This window comes from Dromiciops gliroides, chromosome 2 (genome assembly GCF_019393635.1).
Source record: "Dromiciops gliroides isolate mDroGli1 chromosome 2, mDroGli1.pri, whole genome shotgun sequence".
NCBI lineage: Eukaryota > Metazoa > Chordata > Mammalia > Microbiotheria > Microbiotheriidae > Dromiciops > Dromiciops gliroides.
Window position 1 is genome coordinate 152,708,220 of NC_057862.1, and position 15,552 is coordinate 152,723,771.

A 15,552-nucleotide genomic window follows, 5' to 3' on the forward strand; every position below is an offset into this window, starting at 1 on the left:
GGTAGCATTGTGTTGGTGGGGAGAACAAGAGCCAAACTTCAACAGAGGATAAATCGAATAATGGGAATAGAGCTTAGATGTCATGACTATAATTGGTTTAAATCTAAAAATGATGTTTGCATTTTGGCTTTCACAAGAAAGCCAATCCCAAGCAAATGCTAAACCTCTTATACGTCGCTGCAAACTGAATTAATATCCATGGGGTCTAGCCGAAATCAAAACAGTCCACTTAGCTCCAGAATTTTGGGCTAGCCATAAGTTGCCCATAACACAGTGTACCAGCTTATTTGGGGTGGGGAGCAGTTTTGGTACCTTAAAGGTAAATTAAGAGCTCCAGGTCAAATCCTTTATGATAAATATCATCCCAGACAAGAAATCTATGTAACAAAATGTTCTTCCCCTTCTTAGCCCCCAACCTGCTTGTTCTGAGCAATATTTATGCTTACAGGATTCTTGTTTTTTTAGGGGTGGGGTGGGGTGGGGTGGGGCAATGAGGGTTAAGTGACTTGCCCAGGGTCACACAGCTAGTAAGTGTCAAGTGTCTGAGGTCAAATTTGAACTCAGGTCCTCCTGAATCCAAGGTCAGTGCTTTATCCACTTAGCCACCTAGTTGCCCCCTGCTTACAGGATTCTTGTCCCACAAAAAAAAGGTTCAAACTGGCCCTTGGAGTTGTCATGGGAATTGACTTTATGTTTGAAATACCCGAACTCTTCTTTTCATACACTATATCTATATAAACCTTCCAGGATAATTAATTTAAATTATCTATGAAATTTGGTCAGACTGCTTTTTTTCTTCCATGGTACCAACTATATTATTTGTTTGTTTTTTGTTTTTGTATTTTGGCGGGGCATTGAGGGTTAAGTGACTTGCCCTGGGTCACACAGCTAGTATCAAGTTTCTGAGGCCGGATTTGAACTCAGGTCTTCCTGAATCCAGGGCCAGTGCTTTATCCACTGTGCCACCTAGCTGCCCCCCAACTATATTATTTGTCTATGTTAGAAATTATTTTGATGTCATGTACTTACTTAAAGGGAATTTTCTTTAGTTTCTGGAAGTAGTCTCCTTACATGCTGGCTATTCATGATGGTTACTAAGAAAGCCTTTAGCGATACAGCCCTAGGAGGGATTTCTGGCTCTGTTGTGTATGATGTAAAGTGACACTCTGGGTACTTGAATGGGAAGAGGAGGGTGGCTCGGGCAAGGAGGGTTAGGAAAATAAAACTAACCCTTTTAATGTTCTTTAAACAAAGTCTTCATATGAAATTGTGTTGAAATATGAAGTGAAATAATTGGACCCCTTTGCTCTCCATCCTGGAGAGTGTCAACGTTCACTATTCATTGAAGGCCAGGGTTGGAACTTATGACCTCTCATCTTTTTTTTTGTTGTTTTGTTTGTTTTTTTTTGGTGAGGCAATTGGGGTTAAGTGACTTGCCCAAGGTCACACAGCTAGTTAAGTGTCAAGTGTCTGAGGCTGGATTTGAACTCAGGTCTTCCTGAATCCAGGGCCAGTGCTCTATCCACTGCACCACTTAGCTGCCCCACCTCTCATCTTTCTAATGCTCTTATTGGATGACCTCTTATAATGTAAATAGGTATAAAATAAATGCTTTCCTTGAAGATGGGTGCTGCCTTTTGAGACCAAGCAAAATCTGTGTAATCTTTATTCTATATAATAATCCTTTTGATATTAGGGAATAACTAAAATCTTACCCTATACAGAGTAAAGGTCAGAAGGGACCTCAGAAACTATCTGATCCAGTCCCCTAAATCTTTCTCCATGCTAAGTCTCTCCTGTTTTCTAAGTTAATTTTTTTTTTTTTGGTGAGGCAATTGGGGTTAAGTGACTTGCCAAGGGTCACACAGCTAGTAGGTGTCAAATGTCTGAGGCTGGATTTGAACTCAGTTCCTTCTGACTCCAGGGCTGGTGCTCTCTCCACTGCACCACCTAGCTGCCCCCTAAGTTGATTTTTATGTGACTTGGTTTTAAAGTCTCCTTGCCATCTTGGTCCTTACTGGAGTACGGAGCTGACACTGGGCAAAGCAGCTCTGAAGTTTGTGATACAATTTGTGAAATGAGGGTCTGCACTAAACAGATGACCTTTGAGCAGCCATCCAATTCTGAGATTCTGCAGCTTTGTTAAAGGTAAGGAAATTGACAGTCCTTTTTAGGCCTTCCTCCTATAGGGGAAAAAATGACAGATGGAATTCAGGGTCATCCTGATGGAAAGGACCCTGACCACAGGATATTATATCAAAACTATTAGTATCTTAAACATTATATTTTTAATTCTCAAAAACATTTAAGACAGTAAAGATTCTACTATTCAACAGGTGGACAGATGCTCTTGGTTCCCCCACATCCCCCTGTTCCCATCAAAAAATAAGTTCAAAAGGCATAAATAATTCTGTTTTTTGCACAAAGAAGGCCTAGATCTGTTGGCCTTGGTGGCTTCTGGCTCAGCCGCCTCATGGCCGACTCAGCCAGTGCACACCTGTCCGTTTCCCTTGCACACACACTTATGAAGCCACACAGTTTGTAGAAGATGCTTCAAACTGGTTTTTTCATAATGTCTCAAATGCAGATGTTTCCTGAAAATATAGCTTGGACACTGAACTCTCTACATTAAGGTGCTTAATTTGATAAGAATTTTATTCAGTGCATTCAGAAGATGATGAATCAGAATATCTCTGCTAAAACTCTTCTCTCTTAGACCACTGGGTTTATCTTTGGGATTGGCAGGATTGTGAGTAGAATCCTTCTAGGGGTTTGGTAGAGAAGGGGTTTGCAGAAGCCACAGCATGACTGTAGTGAATGGGTGTGTTGCCAATGAATGAACACTGTTAGGTACACGGAGAAGAGTTTGGGATTCGACTCCTCCTGGGTAACCCACTCCAATACCTTCTTCCTGTAGGCTGTCAGTAGGAAAACCAGAAATGTGGATTTCATAGCACCGTGTTTAGCATCATCCAAACTCTTCCCTCTGAGGTACTGAGAAACTAAAGCAACTGTAACAGTAGCTGGGAGTAAGGAGGAGGGAAGTGTGTGTGTGTGTGTGTGTGTGTGTGTGTGTGTGTGTGTGTGTGTGTGTGTGTGTATTCAGCCTGCCTCCCTGATTGCTGAGGCTAGTGCCAAATCCCTGTCTGTCCGAGTCTCCACATCCCATAACTGCTAGGGGTAGAAAGCAAGACTTTATTCCCTGGGATAAATTGCTCCCTGGGGTATAGGGCTTCCCTTGGCTCTGGGTTTATCTGGCAGGGGTGGGTAGGAACCTCATGAGGTCTTCCACCTGCCTTTGTCCAATCCAGCTTGGAGAGGAGGTGGGAAAAAGTCAGGAGCTGGCAGGATAGGTGGGACAACTGATGAGCCATCAGCAGAATTTCAGGTGGGTAGGAGATGAATACACCAGATCTTAGTGCCTCCTACAACACTGCTCAGATTTTCCGCAGAGCCTAATGCTGGGGATGGAGCACGAGCAGTGGTCGTTAGAAACTTCTTCCCCAGGTTTCATTGGATGGTGACGATGAAGAATTGCTTGCGTCCTGGCACCTTGGGACAGGCGTGTTCCCCTGAAGCATCTCTAAGTTGAAACACTGAGAAGACAGAGCTGGGTCTTTGGATAAACCAGGCAGGAGCAGAATGTGTGTGTGCGCTCAGCTGCCAGGCCTCAGGTAGAGCAGCACTGTTTAAAAACCAGTTTGAAGTACCATTCTGGGGAAAGCAGGACTGCGGCCACCCTGGGGATTTATGCTTTGAGATGGCATCATTTGGAAGGGGTTGCTTCTTCTCCTCTCCCCTTGGTCCAGAGGTGGTCAGATGGGCACTCCACAGGCTGCAGACTGATGTGGGCCAGACACAAAGTGCACCCCTGTCCCCATCGAATCACACCCTCATGGAGCCTCATTCCAGCACTTTGGCATTGGGGTCCTGTTCTGTTTTCCTCTCTCGACTGGAACTTTTAAAGAAGCCGAGCTGTGGGTATTGAAAGGGAACAACACCCCCTCTTCATTAACTATAGGCAAGATATGGTCTGTTTTCCCTCCATATCCTGCCCCAGACTCCATCGCTCTAACCCCTCCACTTTTTTTGCTATCCTTCAAAGCCCCATTCAACTCTCATGTCTTCCAGGAAGCCTCCTGCTCACCATGTTAGTCCTTTTCAGATTGTCTTTTAGTTGAATGCACAGGTTGGTACTTAATTCTATCTTGGTTTGTATTTGCTATCTCTCAAACTATAATGTAAGCTGCTTCAGAGGAATTTAATATCCATATATTTCTCCTTCTCCTCTCTTCTCCCTCTCCCCCTCCCCCCACCTCCCGTTACAGGTCTGGATCCTTCAGAAACTCTGAATAACACTTGTTAATGTAATAGAAAGAGCCCTGGGCTTGGAGTTGGAAGACTAGAATTCTAGTGATGTCATCAAATCACTTAATCTCTCTAAGACAGTTTCCTCATCTGAAAATGAAGATTATAATATCCTGTCTGGTCTGACAGTAATGGTACTGTGAGCATCTGATGTAACATGTATGTAGAAGTGGAATAATAGAATTATAAGGGATTATTATTGATGATAAATCTTCATTTAGGCAAGCAAGTTAACTTTGGAGAACAGGAATACCTTGGAGTGGTGGGGGTGCAGCAGAGGTAGGGATGTGTATGTATGTGTATGCGTGGTGGTGTTGGTGAGGAATGGAAAAGATCAGTGGTTGAAGGCAGGGCCAACCCTAAACACTGATAGCATTAAGCAGATGTCTATGTGGTATGATTTCAGGGGCCTAAAAAAAGGTCTCCTGTCTCCCAAACCATGGTTTCATTCATTGGCCTTCCTACAATACCTAGAAATGTTCACCATTTCACTTCTCCCTCACTACACTGGTTTAAAGCATTGAAGGCATAGTTAAAATGTAGATATTCCTTGTGAAGGAGGAGCACATTAAGCCAATGACAATTTAGTATGAATTAGTTTACCAGATGATCTTTCTCCCCTCTCCCAAGCTCTGGGACCCAAGTCTACTACGTTTTGTTGTGGGGAAGGGTAGGAAGAACAGGAAGGAGGGGTGTGGGCTGTAACAGGGGATACCCTGGGCAGCCTGAGAACAGTTCAGAGCACTTAGTGCCTCTGTGTGTGTGTGTGTGTGTGTGTGTGTGTGTGTATGTGTGTGTGTAATAGAAAATGAAAGGGCACTAAAGGAAAGCTTGGTCTACTTAAATTTTTCTTTAAACATTCCATTAAAGGAGGAGAAAAATCTCACAGGTTGACTTTAATGCCCTTAATGTTTGCTGGATTGCATTTAAAAAAAAAAAGATTCCTTTGCAACTAAGATGTAAGAAATGTGGGCTGTAGTCCCTGCTCTTACTCTAGCCATGTGATTTTGGGCTCTTCCCTTTACTTCTTTGTCTTCTCTGTAGAATGAGGGGGGTGAGTTAGATGACTTCCTTAGGGTTTCTTTCGGTTCTGATGCTCTATAATTCTATCATTCTTTTTTTTTTTTTTTTTTTTTTTTTGCAGGGCAGTGGTGGTTAAGTGACTTGCCCAGGGTCACACAGCTAGTAAGTGTCAAGTGTCTGAGGCCGGATTTGAACTCAAGTACTCCTGAATCCAGGGCTGGTGCTTTATCCACTGCGCCACCTAGCCGCCCCCCCCCCCAATTCTATCATTCTTAGAAGCACACATGATCTTCAATGCAAGAGCCTAGATAATAGCTAGAAGCAGCAGGTAGGGGTTTTATGGAGGAAATACTCAAGAGGTCAGGAGCTTGTTTAGATCTCGGAGAGCAGAGGAAGGTGCCCAGGCTTCCCAGCACCTCATCCTCTGCCTGTAGCCAGGGTTCTCACCTTCCAGAGTGCTAGAACCAGCAGGGCCAGGAGCAAGAGGCCTCCCAGTGTGCTTCCAATGATGATCCAGATTGGGATCTGGGAATCCTCTTGCTTAGAGATTTCAAATATGATCTGAAAGGGACAATAGCCAAGAAACACCATGAATTCAGTGTTGCCAAAACAGTCTTGTTCAGGGGTAGAGACATGGCTTCTGCTCTTGTGGACCTTCCTGTCTGATGGGGGATGAGAGTTGGTCTTTATCCTAACAGGAAATGTTGGAAAAGCTAGCATGACCAGACTCCAACTCTCTTCTTCCATTTAAGGCCCAACCAATAGGGAACTCAGTCCCTTAAGCCTCCATGGATCAGTACCTTCCAGAAGGAGATCCTCTGCAGGTTAGCAATATGTGTACCACTCACATACTTAGAATTTTTCATACACCTTTTTTTTTTTTTTGGTGGGGCAATGAGGGTTAAGTGACTTGCCCAGGGTCACACAGCTAGTAAGTGTCAAGTGTCTGAAGCTAGATTTGAACTCAGGTCCTCCTGAATCCAGGGCCAGTGCCTTATCCACTTTGCCACCTTGTTGCCCCCATACACTGTTCTTCTATTTTAAAGGGTGTATGTCTTGCCATCCCAATTAGACTGGAAGCTTTGAGAGAGGGAACTTGTCTTATGTATCTTTTCATCTTTTGTTGTGTCTAGTTTCTCCATAAGTTTACTGGACATTCTGAATGGGGTTTCTCCATAATTTTGGTCAATTTTCTGAAAGACAAAGTATCCAAGAAAGCCTTATTCTCCTCCCACCCCTGATCCACAGTCCCTTGGGAGAAAGGGAGAGGGTCACTAAATACACGTGAATGATTGTAAAAGGCTATTCCTCTGCTCCCCCTAAAAACTTTTCTAAACTGTGGGTGGCGAAGAGAACAGCTGATGAGCAGGATTTTAGAGCTGAACTTCTTAAGTAGAGCCAGGAGAGGGCAGCAGAACTACGCGGTCCTCAAGTGGCCGGCTACTGGCGGCAGCCCCTTGTCTGGTTTTCTGTCTCTTTAGGTGGCCTGGGCACCGGAGGCTTGAGGGTGGGGGTCAGAAGATGGAACGGATTTATTTTAAAGGCCTTTGTGTCATCATCGCCATCACAGTATAATCCCCTTATACAAATACGGGACCAGACTTGTCTGCTTAAAGCAAAGGGATTTGCCCCCTCCCCTCAAAATGATTAAGAGTATCAGATCCCCCCCCCCCCCTTTAGAATAGCAACTCCCTCTAAACATTCCATAACAAACGATCAAACTGCAAATAACCTGTAAGGAGCACATTGTATGCATTTCCATGCATTTCGGTTTTCATTTCATAGGGTGAGGGGCAGGGAGATGAGGTAAGAGGCCACCCTCACTGACTTTTTACTGGACATTCTGAATGGGGTTTCTTATTTCACGAATAAAAAATCGATCATACAGACAGACCCAGAGAAATAGAGGAGAGACATAATAAAATAGTCTTGTCTTTATAGATTGCTTTAAGGTTTGCAAAACCTGCACTGCATTATTTAATTTGCTTTCAAGAGATGACCTTGCCTTGCCTGGGGAGTGTGTGTGTGTGTGTGTGGGGGGGGCAGTGTTGAGGATGGGGAAGAGAAGACCAGTCCTGGCCCTTGTGGCCTTTACATCTAGGATGGAGTAGGCTACCCTGCTTCTGGAGGGAGGGAGTAGACCAGGGCTACCTCCCAGGCTTGAGCTCCCCAGCTCTTGTCCTGTCACCCTTAGTGCCAGGGAGGTCCCTCCCCTTCCCCCCAGCTCACCTGCCGGCTGGGATCCTCTTCCCTGAAGATGAAGGGGCTTTGGAAGTGACGCTGCAGGGCCGCATTGACTTTGATTTTCAAAGACTTGAACTTGAGCTGCCCAGAGACAGAGATGTTGTCTGGCACTGGATAGAGAGATTTCTATCCCCAACTCACCTCTGTGTCCCAGGAGGTCAGATAAGGATCGCCCCCCCCCAACTCCCCCCTCTCCCCATATACTGGCTACCTCCCTGTTCCTCTCCTTCAAAGACAAAGACACGTTTTGATAAAAGATACTTTTCAGTAAACCCTCACATGAGGTATATTATTAGAAAATAGTGCCACACAGTAGAATGACTGGGACCAGTTACACGTGTTATTTGCGTTTGAAGCTGACAGATGATAAGAGAAGGGGTGTGTACTTTGCCATGGATCCTTTGGTGCCATCTATCTCGACCTGAGTTTTGGTGCCTACTAGTGTTTTCTTTATTTATCTTGTTGGAATTGTGTTCTTTGGGTTCTGCTTGCTTCATTCTCCCCTTCCTCTTCTTTTACCTGACGGGTCACCTGTGGTTCCCAACCACATCTGGCTTTCCCAGCTGTGATATGACTCAGAGAAAGGCCCAGAGTCAATACCTTTCTCTGCTGTCCCAGACGAAAGGCCGTCAGGCTGGTTTACTACAGTGTCCAGGACAGTGTTTGGCCTGGAATGGGTGCTTAATATTTGCTGATTTGGTCCAAAGAGTGGGTGTTAAAGCAACAACAGGAACTTAATCTTTTGAGGTACACTAAGGGAGACAATGACAGATTTGGGATCATAGACTGAGCTTGTGTCATCTAGGCCAACCCTTTTATCATACATATTGGCCAGCAGATGCTGCTGTGTAATTACTATAGAAATAATTAAGGCCCCGGTAGAAATTGAGTCACTTCTTATACAAGTTCACTCAGAGAGAACCCAGGTCCTGTGACCCAGATCCAGTGTTCTCTCCAGGGCAGTGACTGATCTGGTGTGACCTCAAGTGAGTCTTTTTTGGGCCTTAGTTTCTCTATCAGTAAATGTTGTCTAAAGACCTTTTCTGCTTTTAACATCTTATGATTTATGTATCGGGATGTATTTATGTATTGGGCCTCAGGCCAATATGTAAACTTGTTTCTCCTTCTTAGGGTGGAGTGTGATAAGGAAATCTATGGTTGTTGTCTTCTCTCCACATTTCCCCAGCTCTTTCTTTGGCCCCCTCTCATTCACTACGCCCTTCCTCAGCTCTTCTGCCTCTGCCTGCATCCATTCAACTTGGAAGCCTCTAGCTCTTGCCATGACACCCCACCTCCCCCAGGCATTTAATTTTCAGGTGTGGGGACTTGGTGGTATTAGGTACAGTCCAGTTGGTAGGACCTTATCCAATGAATGAGGATGGTCAGGGATTGAAGAAGAGACTATGGAGATCCAGGGATGGGGAGAATACATCTAAGGGCAGCCAAACTTCAATGACCCACTTAGTGGATAATACAGAATAATGAATGAGAGATTTCCATTAGTTTTTTTTTTTCAGGGCAATGAGGCTTAAGTGACTTGCCCAGGGTCACACAGCTAGTAGATTTCCATTAGTTTTGAAGGCATTCTGTAATGATCTAGGTAGCATATCTATCTAGCTGCCTAATTATATTCTGTCTCACCTGTTTCATGAAATTTCATTTTATATCCCAGTTTATAATGAGCCCTCCTTTCTCTGACTTCCTAGAGCATTTTCTTTCTGGATCACCTGCTTGACACTTAACATTATTTTATGCTGGCTTTTGTATTGACATTTAGTTTTATTATATTTATATTTTGTGGCCTTATTAGAAGGTAAGCTACTTGGCATTGGTTGCTTACATACCCCACAATATAGTGTTGACTGCATATTGACTGTTCACTTCAGTCTCATGGAGTGGGAGGAAGGAAGAAGAATTGGTATGGGGGTAGGTTGGAGGAGGCTGGTTTATGATGAAATACTAGCTAAGAATAACTCATAAGTTAGATAACCAATCAACCCAGAACCTAAAAGGGAGGGGGGCTCTATTCCTGGGAAATTGAGAGGTATCTGAATCCTCTTGTGGCCTCTCCATTCTTGAGCTAGATTACGACTGTTCAACGATGGGGAGCAAGTCAGGGAAGGACTTGGTCACTTACTGCTTTGAGGGATTTCAGCCATAGATTCCCCAGTAGGTGGAAACTCATTTCCTGGTTGGTGGTCAGTTTCACGTTGCATTTGATTGAAACCACATCTGAGTTGCTGTGGTTCTGAAAAGAGATGGACGTAGGAGAGGGCAAGTTGAGTTGGATTCCGCAAATGTGTATTAAGAGCCTACTCTGTGCAAGGACTAGGTAAGGTAAGCTGAGAAGAGAAATGACTAGCTCTCTTATTACAATTAAGGACTCTTCCTGCATCTGAGATCCGCAAAATAAGCCCGGATAAGGTCTACCTCAGGGCATGAGACCTGAATCAGGACATCAGACCATGGGCATTCTGGAGCCTGTGATCTCTCTTTCCCATTAATCAGGCTAGCCCTGCATATAGGTGGATGCTGTTGTGGTAAAATCTGATGGGTCCCATAAGGCTCTGCTGGAAGAGGAGTTCTACTTGAAATTCGCATTCCAGATGGACAAGTCTAGGCATTTCTGTTACAGGAGAATGACAGCTAACATTTATATAGCACTTTAAGGTTTGAAAAGTGCTTTACATGCATTATTTCACCTTCACAGAAGCTATTTGAAGTAGGTCCTATTATTATTCCCATTTTACAGAGAAAGAAACTGAGGCATAGAGATGCTAAGTGACTCAGAATAGCTCCAGGTTCATTCTTCAAGCCACTGTATCCTTGCAGCCTTAAGGAAGGAACAAAGAACTTGAGATGGGAGACCGATTTTATAATTTCAGTGGTAGTCCTTATTTGCAGTACCTTTATACTCAGTAGGTACTTAATGTATGTATATTGAATTAAATTCTCTTATGTGCCTCAGTTTCCCTACCTAGAAAATAAACTGATATATTCCCTATCCACCTTATGCATATTACAAAGGTCAGAAGTCCCTTTGCACATGTGATATGGTGTTTTTTCCCCCTTTTCTCCTCTTTTGTTTCTTATCCATCCTAAAGCCCAGCTCAAATCTGACCACTACCACTAACCTTTCCCTGAGTTCATTGGTCCACAGTGCTCTCTCCCTATTTATTATTTGTGTTCCTCATTTGGCACACACTACCCTGCATTAGGGTTCTTGTTTCCTGTTGGTGTTAGTCTTAACTCCCCAACTAGAGCACAGGGGCTGGTTTCCATCTCTTTATCTTTTATAGGGTATAGCTTAAGGATGGAGTCCTCTTAGGCATTTAATTGGTTTTTCTTGACTGTGATAAAAACAGCTTTTATGCTCAGGAAACAGAGATCTTGAGTCTATTGCATTCTACCCCTCTTTCCATGGGAGGGACTCTACCAGCTGTGGTGAGTGACTCAGGTCCTCCTCAGTGGGAGCATGCCGGTAGTCAGTATTGTTCCCCCAGATGTTGCATGTTGTATTCTCCTGCACAGACACATAAAAACAGACACACACGCAGTCTTGGAGAAGTACCTTTAACCTATGGAATAACCCAGGAGACCCATCATGTTGGCATTGCAGATGGTGGGAAAGGGAGCTGCAGGGGCCTTACTCTCTGGGTAAGGTTCTTGCTAGCTCAGGGAAAGGTGTTATGCCCACCGTAGACGATCAGAGAGGGCTCCTGACAGATCATTACCTGATTCACCAAGAAGTCACTCAGCATCATTAGGCGGTTCCCTCCTCTGGTGGCAATGGGGACTGTGATTGTAATTGTGACCCCATCGACTGGGAAAAATCCCAAGTTTAGGATCTGTGAAGAAAGAGGGAAGAGGTATTAGCATACTAGGCCCTGGGGCTGAGGGTTTTGGGGGGGGGGTCCAGGAGGAACAGTAGGGGTCAGTCTACTGAATAGATGGATGGGGAGTGGAACAAGGGAGGAAGCATTACAGGACCATGATGTCTAGAGACTGAGATGTCTTTAATTTCTACTGTGTTGTCTCCCCTTCCATTAAACAAACAAGTTGCACTGAGAATAACAATGACAGTATTGTATAACATATGATAATTTTGTTATAAGCCATCCATGCATTTTCTCTAAATTCATTAGTTTACACAGGATTGGGTGAGAAACTTCCTTTACTAATGCAAATCTATATCCTCTTCACTTAGAGTCTGAAAGAATTCCCCAGGGGCACTGAAAAGTTAAGTGACTTACCTAGGGTCACAAAGCCAGTTTTATTGGAGATAAGACTTGAACCCAGATCTTCCTTGACTCTGAAGGCAGCTGACTATCTACTATGCCATGCTGCCTTTTGAAACACAGCAGCAACTACCATTACAATCATAGTGAATAGAACTTTTAAGGTATCTACAACTGGGCCCCTTTACCTGTCTACCCTCACCTCCCACCTTTGCACCAGCCATTAAGCTGCATTCCTTTACTCATGCTGCGGCCTTACCTTGATTCCTCTCCATTGAGCCTCCCATTTGCAAGGCCCATAACATGTTCTTCCTCCTCTAGGAAGCCCTCTTTGACAACTCACACTGACCTTTCCCTTCACAGAACTCTGGGAGAAATTGTACAGTGAAAAGAGCCCCCGGCTTATGGGTGAAGACCTGAGCCCTGCCCCTGCCCTGTGTGATCTTGGATAAGTTAATTCCTTTCTGAGTTTCCTTACCTGCAAAATTCGAGTGTTAGATCAGATAAGCTTTAAGGTCTCATCCAGCTCAAAATTTATGATCTTATGAATTCCAATTGCATTTTAAGTCAGCATCATACACCTTTAACAGTTAATGCCTCTAATTGTTTTGTGTATTTTGAGCTTTTTTCCCCCTCAGATTAAATAAAGTGAAGACTTGAGGCTTTGGAGTCAGAAGGTTTCATTAGGGGTGTAACTCTATCAGTTATTAGCTCTTCCATCTTGGAAAGTCTTATTGCTTCTCTGATCCTCAGTTTCTTCAGCTTATTTTACTGGGCTATTGTAAGGCTCAAATGTATAAAAAGAGTTTGTAAACTAAAGGGCCAGAGAGGGACAGGTCTAGTGAGTTCATTGGAATAGGTAACCCGCAGATGAGGAAACTTTCCCAAGGGAAGTTAGCACTTTCTCTGAGTTTTAGTGCATTGCTTAGAGCATTGAGAGGCTTAAGTGACTTATCGAGTGTCCCACAGCCAATATTTCATCTAAGGTAACACTTGAATTCATGTCTTGGCTTTCAGGTCAGCGCTATATCCACTATTACTTTTTTTGGGAGAGGGACAATGAAGGTTAAGTGATTTGCCCAGGGTCACACAGCTAGTAAGTGTCAAGTGTCTGAGGCCGAATTTGAACTCAGGTCTTCCTGAATCCAGGGCTGGTGCTTTATCCACTGTGCCACCTAGCTGCCCCCCAGCTATTGCTTTTCAAAGGGCTATGTGAGCATCAGCTGTTGTTATTATTCTCCTTTGTTTGTATTTCAACTTTTAGAAGGTGCTAGCACAGGGTTGGGCACACAGTAGGTGCACAATCAAGGTTTTCAGTCTGCCCCATGGATAAAATCATAATAGAACAATGTATAAAGTCCAGTTAAGGGATTGGATTGATTAAACCATGAAAACAGATATTCCTCCCAAGAGAGCCTACAGAAACCAAGCAAAAGATAGAAACCAGGATGTCTCTCTAAGCATGAAGCACATGGGGGAACTGAGGAATGCTTTCTCCGATATTGGAGAATTTTTGAGATACCAGTTGAACAGTGTTTGCACCTGGGTGTGGAGGGACACAATATTGTGTTTTAGTGACATTTCAGAGGTGCTAGCATATGTTTTGGGGGCTGTCCTTGTAGACATATCATACCACCCCAAGGTTCTGTTCTTGTTTTTCGAGGCCTCTTAGCATAGTAGATGATAAAGTTCTAGACTTGGCATCTGGAAGACTTAGGTTTAAATCTTGAGTCTTACCACTTGCTAGTCATGTGACCCTATGTGAGTCACCTCAGAATTTTTCCGAGCCTAATTTTCCTCACTTGAAAAATGGAGATAGTAATCCCTGTAATCCCTTAGAGCTCAAATGAGATAATGTCCCGAATGTGCTTGGCCAACTTTATTTTATTTTTTGATTTTGAGTATAGTTTTATTTATTTCATTAAATATTTCTTAATGACAAAAAGGTGCTAACATTCATTTTTTTGTGAACTTAGGTCCTCTTGACTCCAGGGCCAGTGCTCTATCCACTGCCCACCTTGCTGCCCCTCTAACGTTAATTTTTTTGGGGGGCGGGGCAATGAGGGTTAAATGACTTGCCCAGGATTTAAAAAAAACTTTTGGGTTCTGAATTTTCTCCCTCTCTGGTGCCCCTTCCTCCCCACCTTGAGTAGGCAGTGCTTTGACAACTTTAAAGGGCTATGCAAACGTCAGTGCTTATGATTGTTATCAATAGGTTATTGAGCTACTAGGGCCTATAAAATGATCTGCAAGTTCTCTTCTTGGTCTGAAGTCTGTGTGTGACCTTGGTGCCTCCATCTGCATCATACAGATGCATCATCAGGCATTATTTTGGAAAGCACTTGGTGTTTTTTTCAAAGTGCTTTCACGAATGTTCTTTCCTCATACCAGGCTTTTGCAGTTGGCAGAACAGTAATAAATCTTTCTATTCTGGGGGAATTGAGGCCCACAGAGGTGATGTGGACCTGTTCAAAGGCACATGTTTGCAGAGACAGGACCAGAACATTGATTTACCGAATCCTAGGCCAGTGGGCTTACCACTGCACCAGGACAGCATTAGCTCAGACCCCAGACATCCTTTCTAGAGATGGGGCCCCAACTCCATATCCTTCACCTCCTCCCCTTCTCCTGTCTGGTCTTACCGTAAATGTGCATTGGAAAGGAGGGCCAATGCTGTTGTAACCCTCCAAGGAGCTGTTGGACTTGACCTCATAGCGACTCAGGCTGGAGCTTCTGTAGGGAAGTTGGATGGAATTGTTAGAATGGTTCAGGGCAGGCCAGCCCATGATAGGGGAAGAGGGAAGAGGGGGATTAGGGAGGGAGGGACAAAGAGAGAGAGAGAGAGAGATTTTTTGTCTGTCTATCTATCCATCCGTGTATGTATATATGTATGTATGTATCCATCCATCCATCTATCCATCCATCCATCTGCAGACAGACCCATCTCAGGGTTCCTTAAATATATTATGTATAGTTTTATCCTATTGGGACCTCTGGCTGATACCTAGCTGGGACTTCTCCAAAAGGTATTGGGAACTGAGGGCAAGGGTCTGGGAGTGGGAGAAAAAAACCTGAGTCCTTAGATGCTTAGGAAACAGGTGTATCCTCTGGTAATTTGTATTTATTTGAATGTTGCTTAGTTAAGTGTTATTAAATTTTTTTTCTATTGTATGTGACCCCTTTCTCCAATCAGACTTTGTTCTCTAAGGATTGGAACATTATCTTCCCCATCAGACCGTTAAGGGCTAAAATTCTAGCTAGTCTGTCTAAAATATCTAATGAGTGGTCGCCAATAAATTATAAGCTTTAGCAAGAGTTAGGCTTTTAAACATTTATTAAGGAGAATAAGAATTTGGTAAAGAGAGAGAGAAAGGCCTACATTCATCTAGCTATTAAAGGGAGAGCACATTTCTAGCTCCCCTCTCCGCCACAGTCCCCAGGAAAAAGAGCGAGTCAGAGTGCCCGGCTTCCTCTTCTTCCTCCCACCAGCAAATGTCACTTCCTGATGCCAAAGAAAAGACGCATGGTCTTGCCCTCAGAGATGTTCACCTCATGGCGCAGCTTTTCTACAGTAAGTCTCCAGCAGGTGGTGTCATTCCAATCATTACAAGACTCTGAGCTCCTAGGGGGAAGGGACTCTATATTGCTACCATCAAATGAGATGTTCACAAGGATGGAG

The 15,552-nt window shown here is 43.9% G+C and overlaps 1 protein-coding gene across 1 annotated transcript in view; it reads right to left on the reverse strand.

Annotated features, from left to right (window-relative positions):
* Positions 1-2,355: 2,355 nt before the first annotated feature.
* The window catches only part of ITGA11 (integrin subunit alpha 11), a 156,531-nt gene continuing 143,334 nt past the window's right edge, over positions 2,356-15,552 (reverse strand). The window contains exons 24-30 of the mRNA XM_043980465.1: positions 14,516-14,606; positions 11,370-11,483; positions 11,072-11,158; positions 9,773-9,883; positions 7,621-7,716; positions 5,839-5,952; positions 2,356-3,975 (exon numbers count right to left, since the gene is read on the reverse strand). Coding sequence (XP_043836400.1) covers positions 3,904-3,975; positions 5,839-5,952; positions 7,621-7,716; positions 9,773-9,883; positions 11,072-11,158; positions 11,370-11,483; positions 14,516-14,606 — 685 coding nt within the window. The 3' untranslated portion in view covers positions 2,356-3,903. The remainder of the gene's footprint in view (positions 3,976-5,838; positions 5,953-7,620; positions 7,717-9,772; positions 9,884-11,071; positions 11,159-11,369; positions 11,484-14,515; positions 14,607-15,552) is intronic.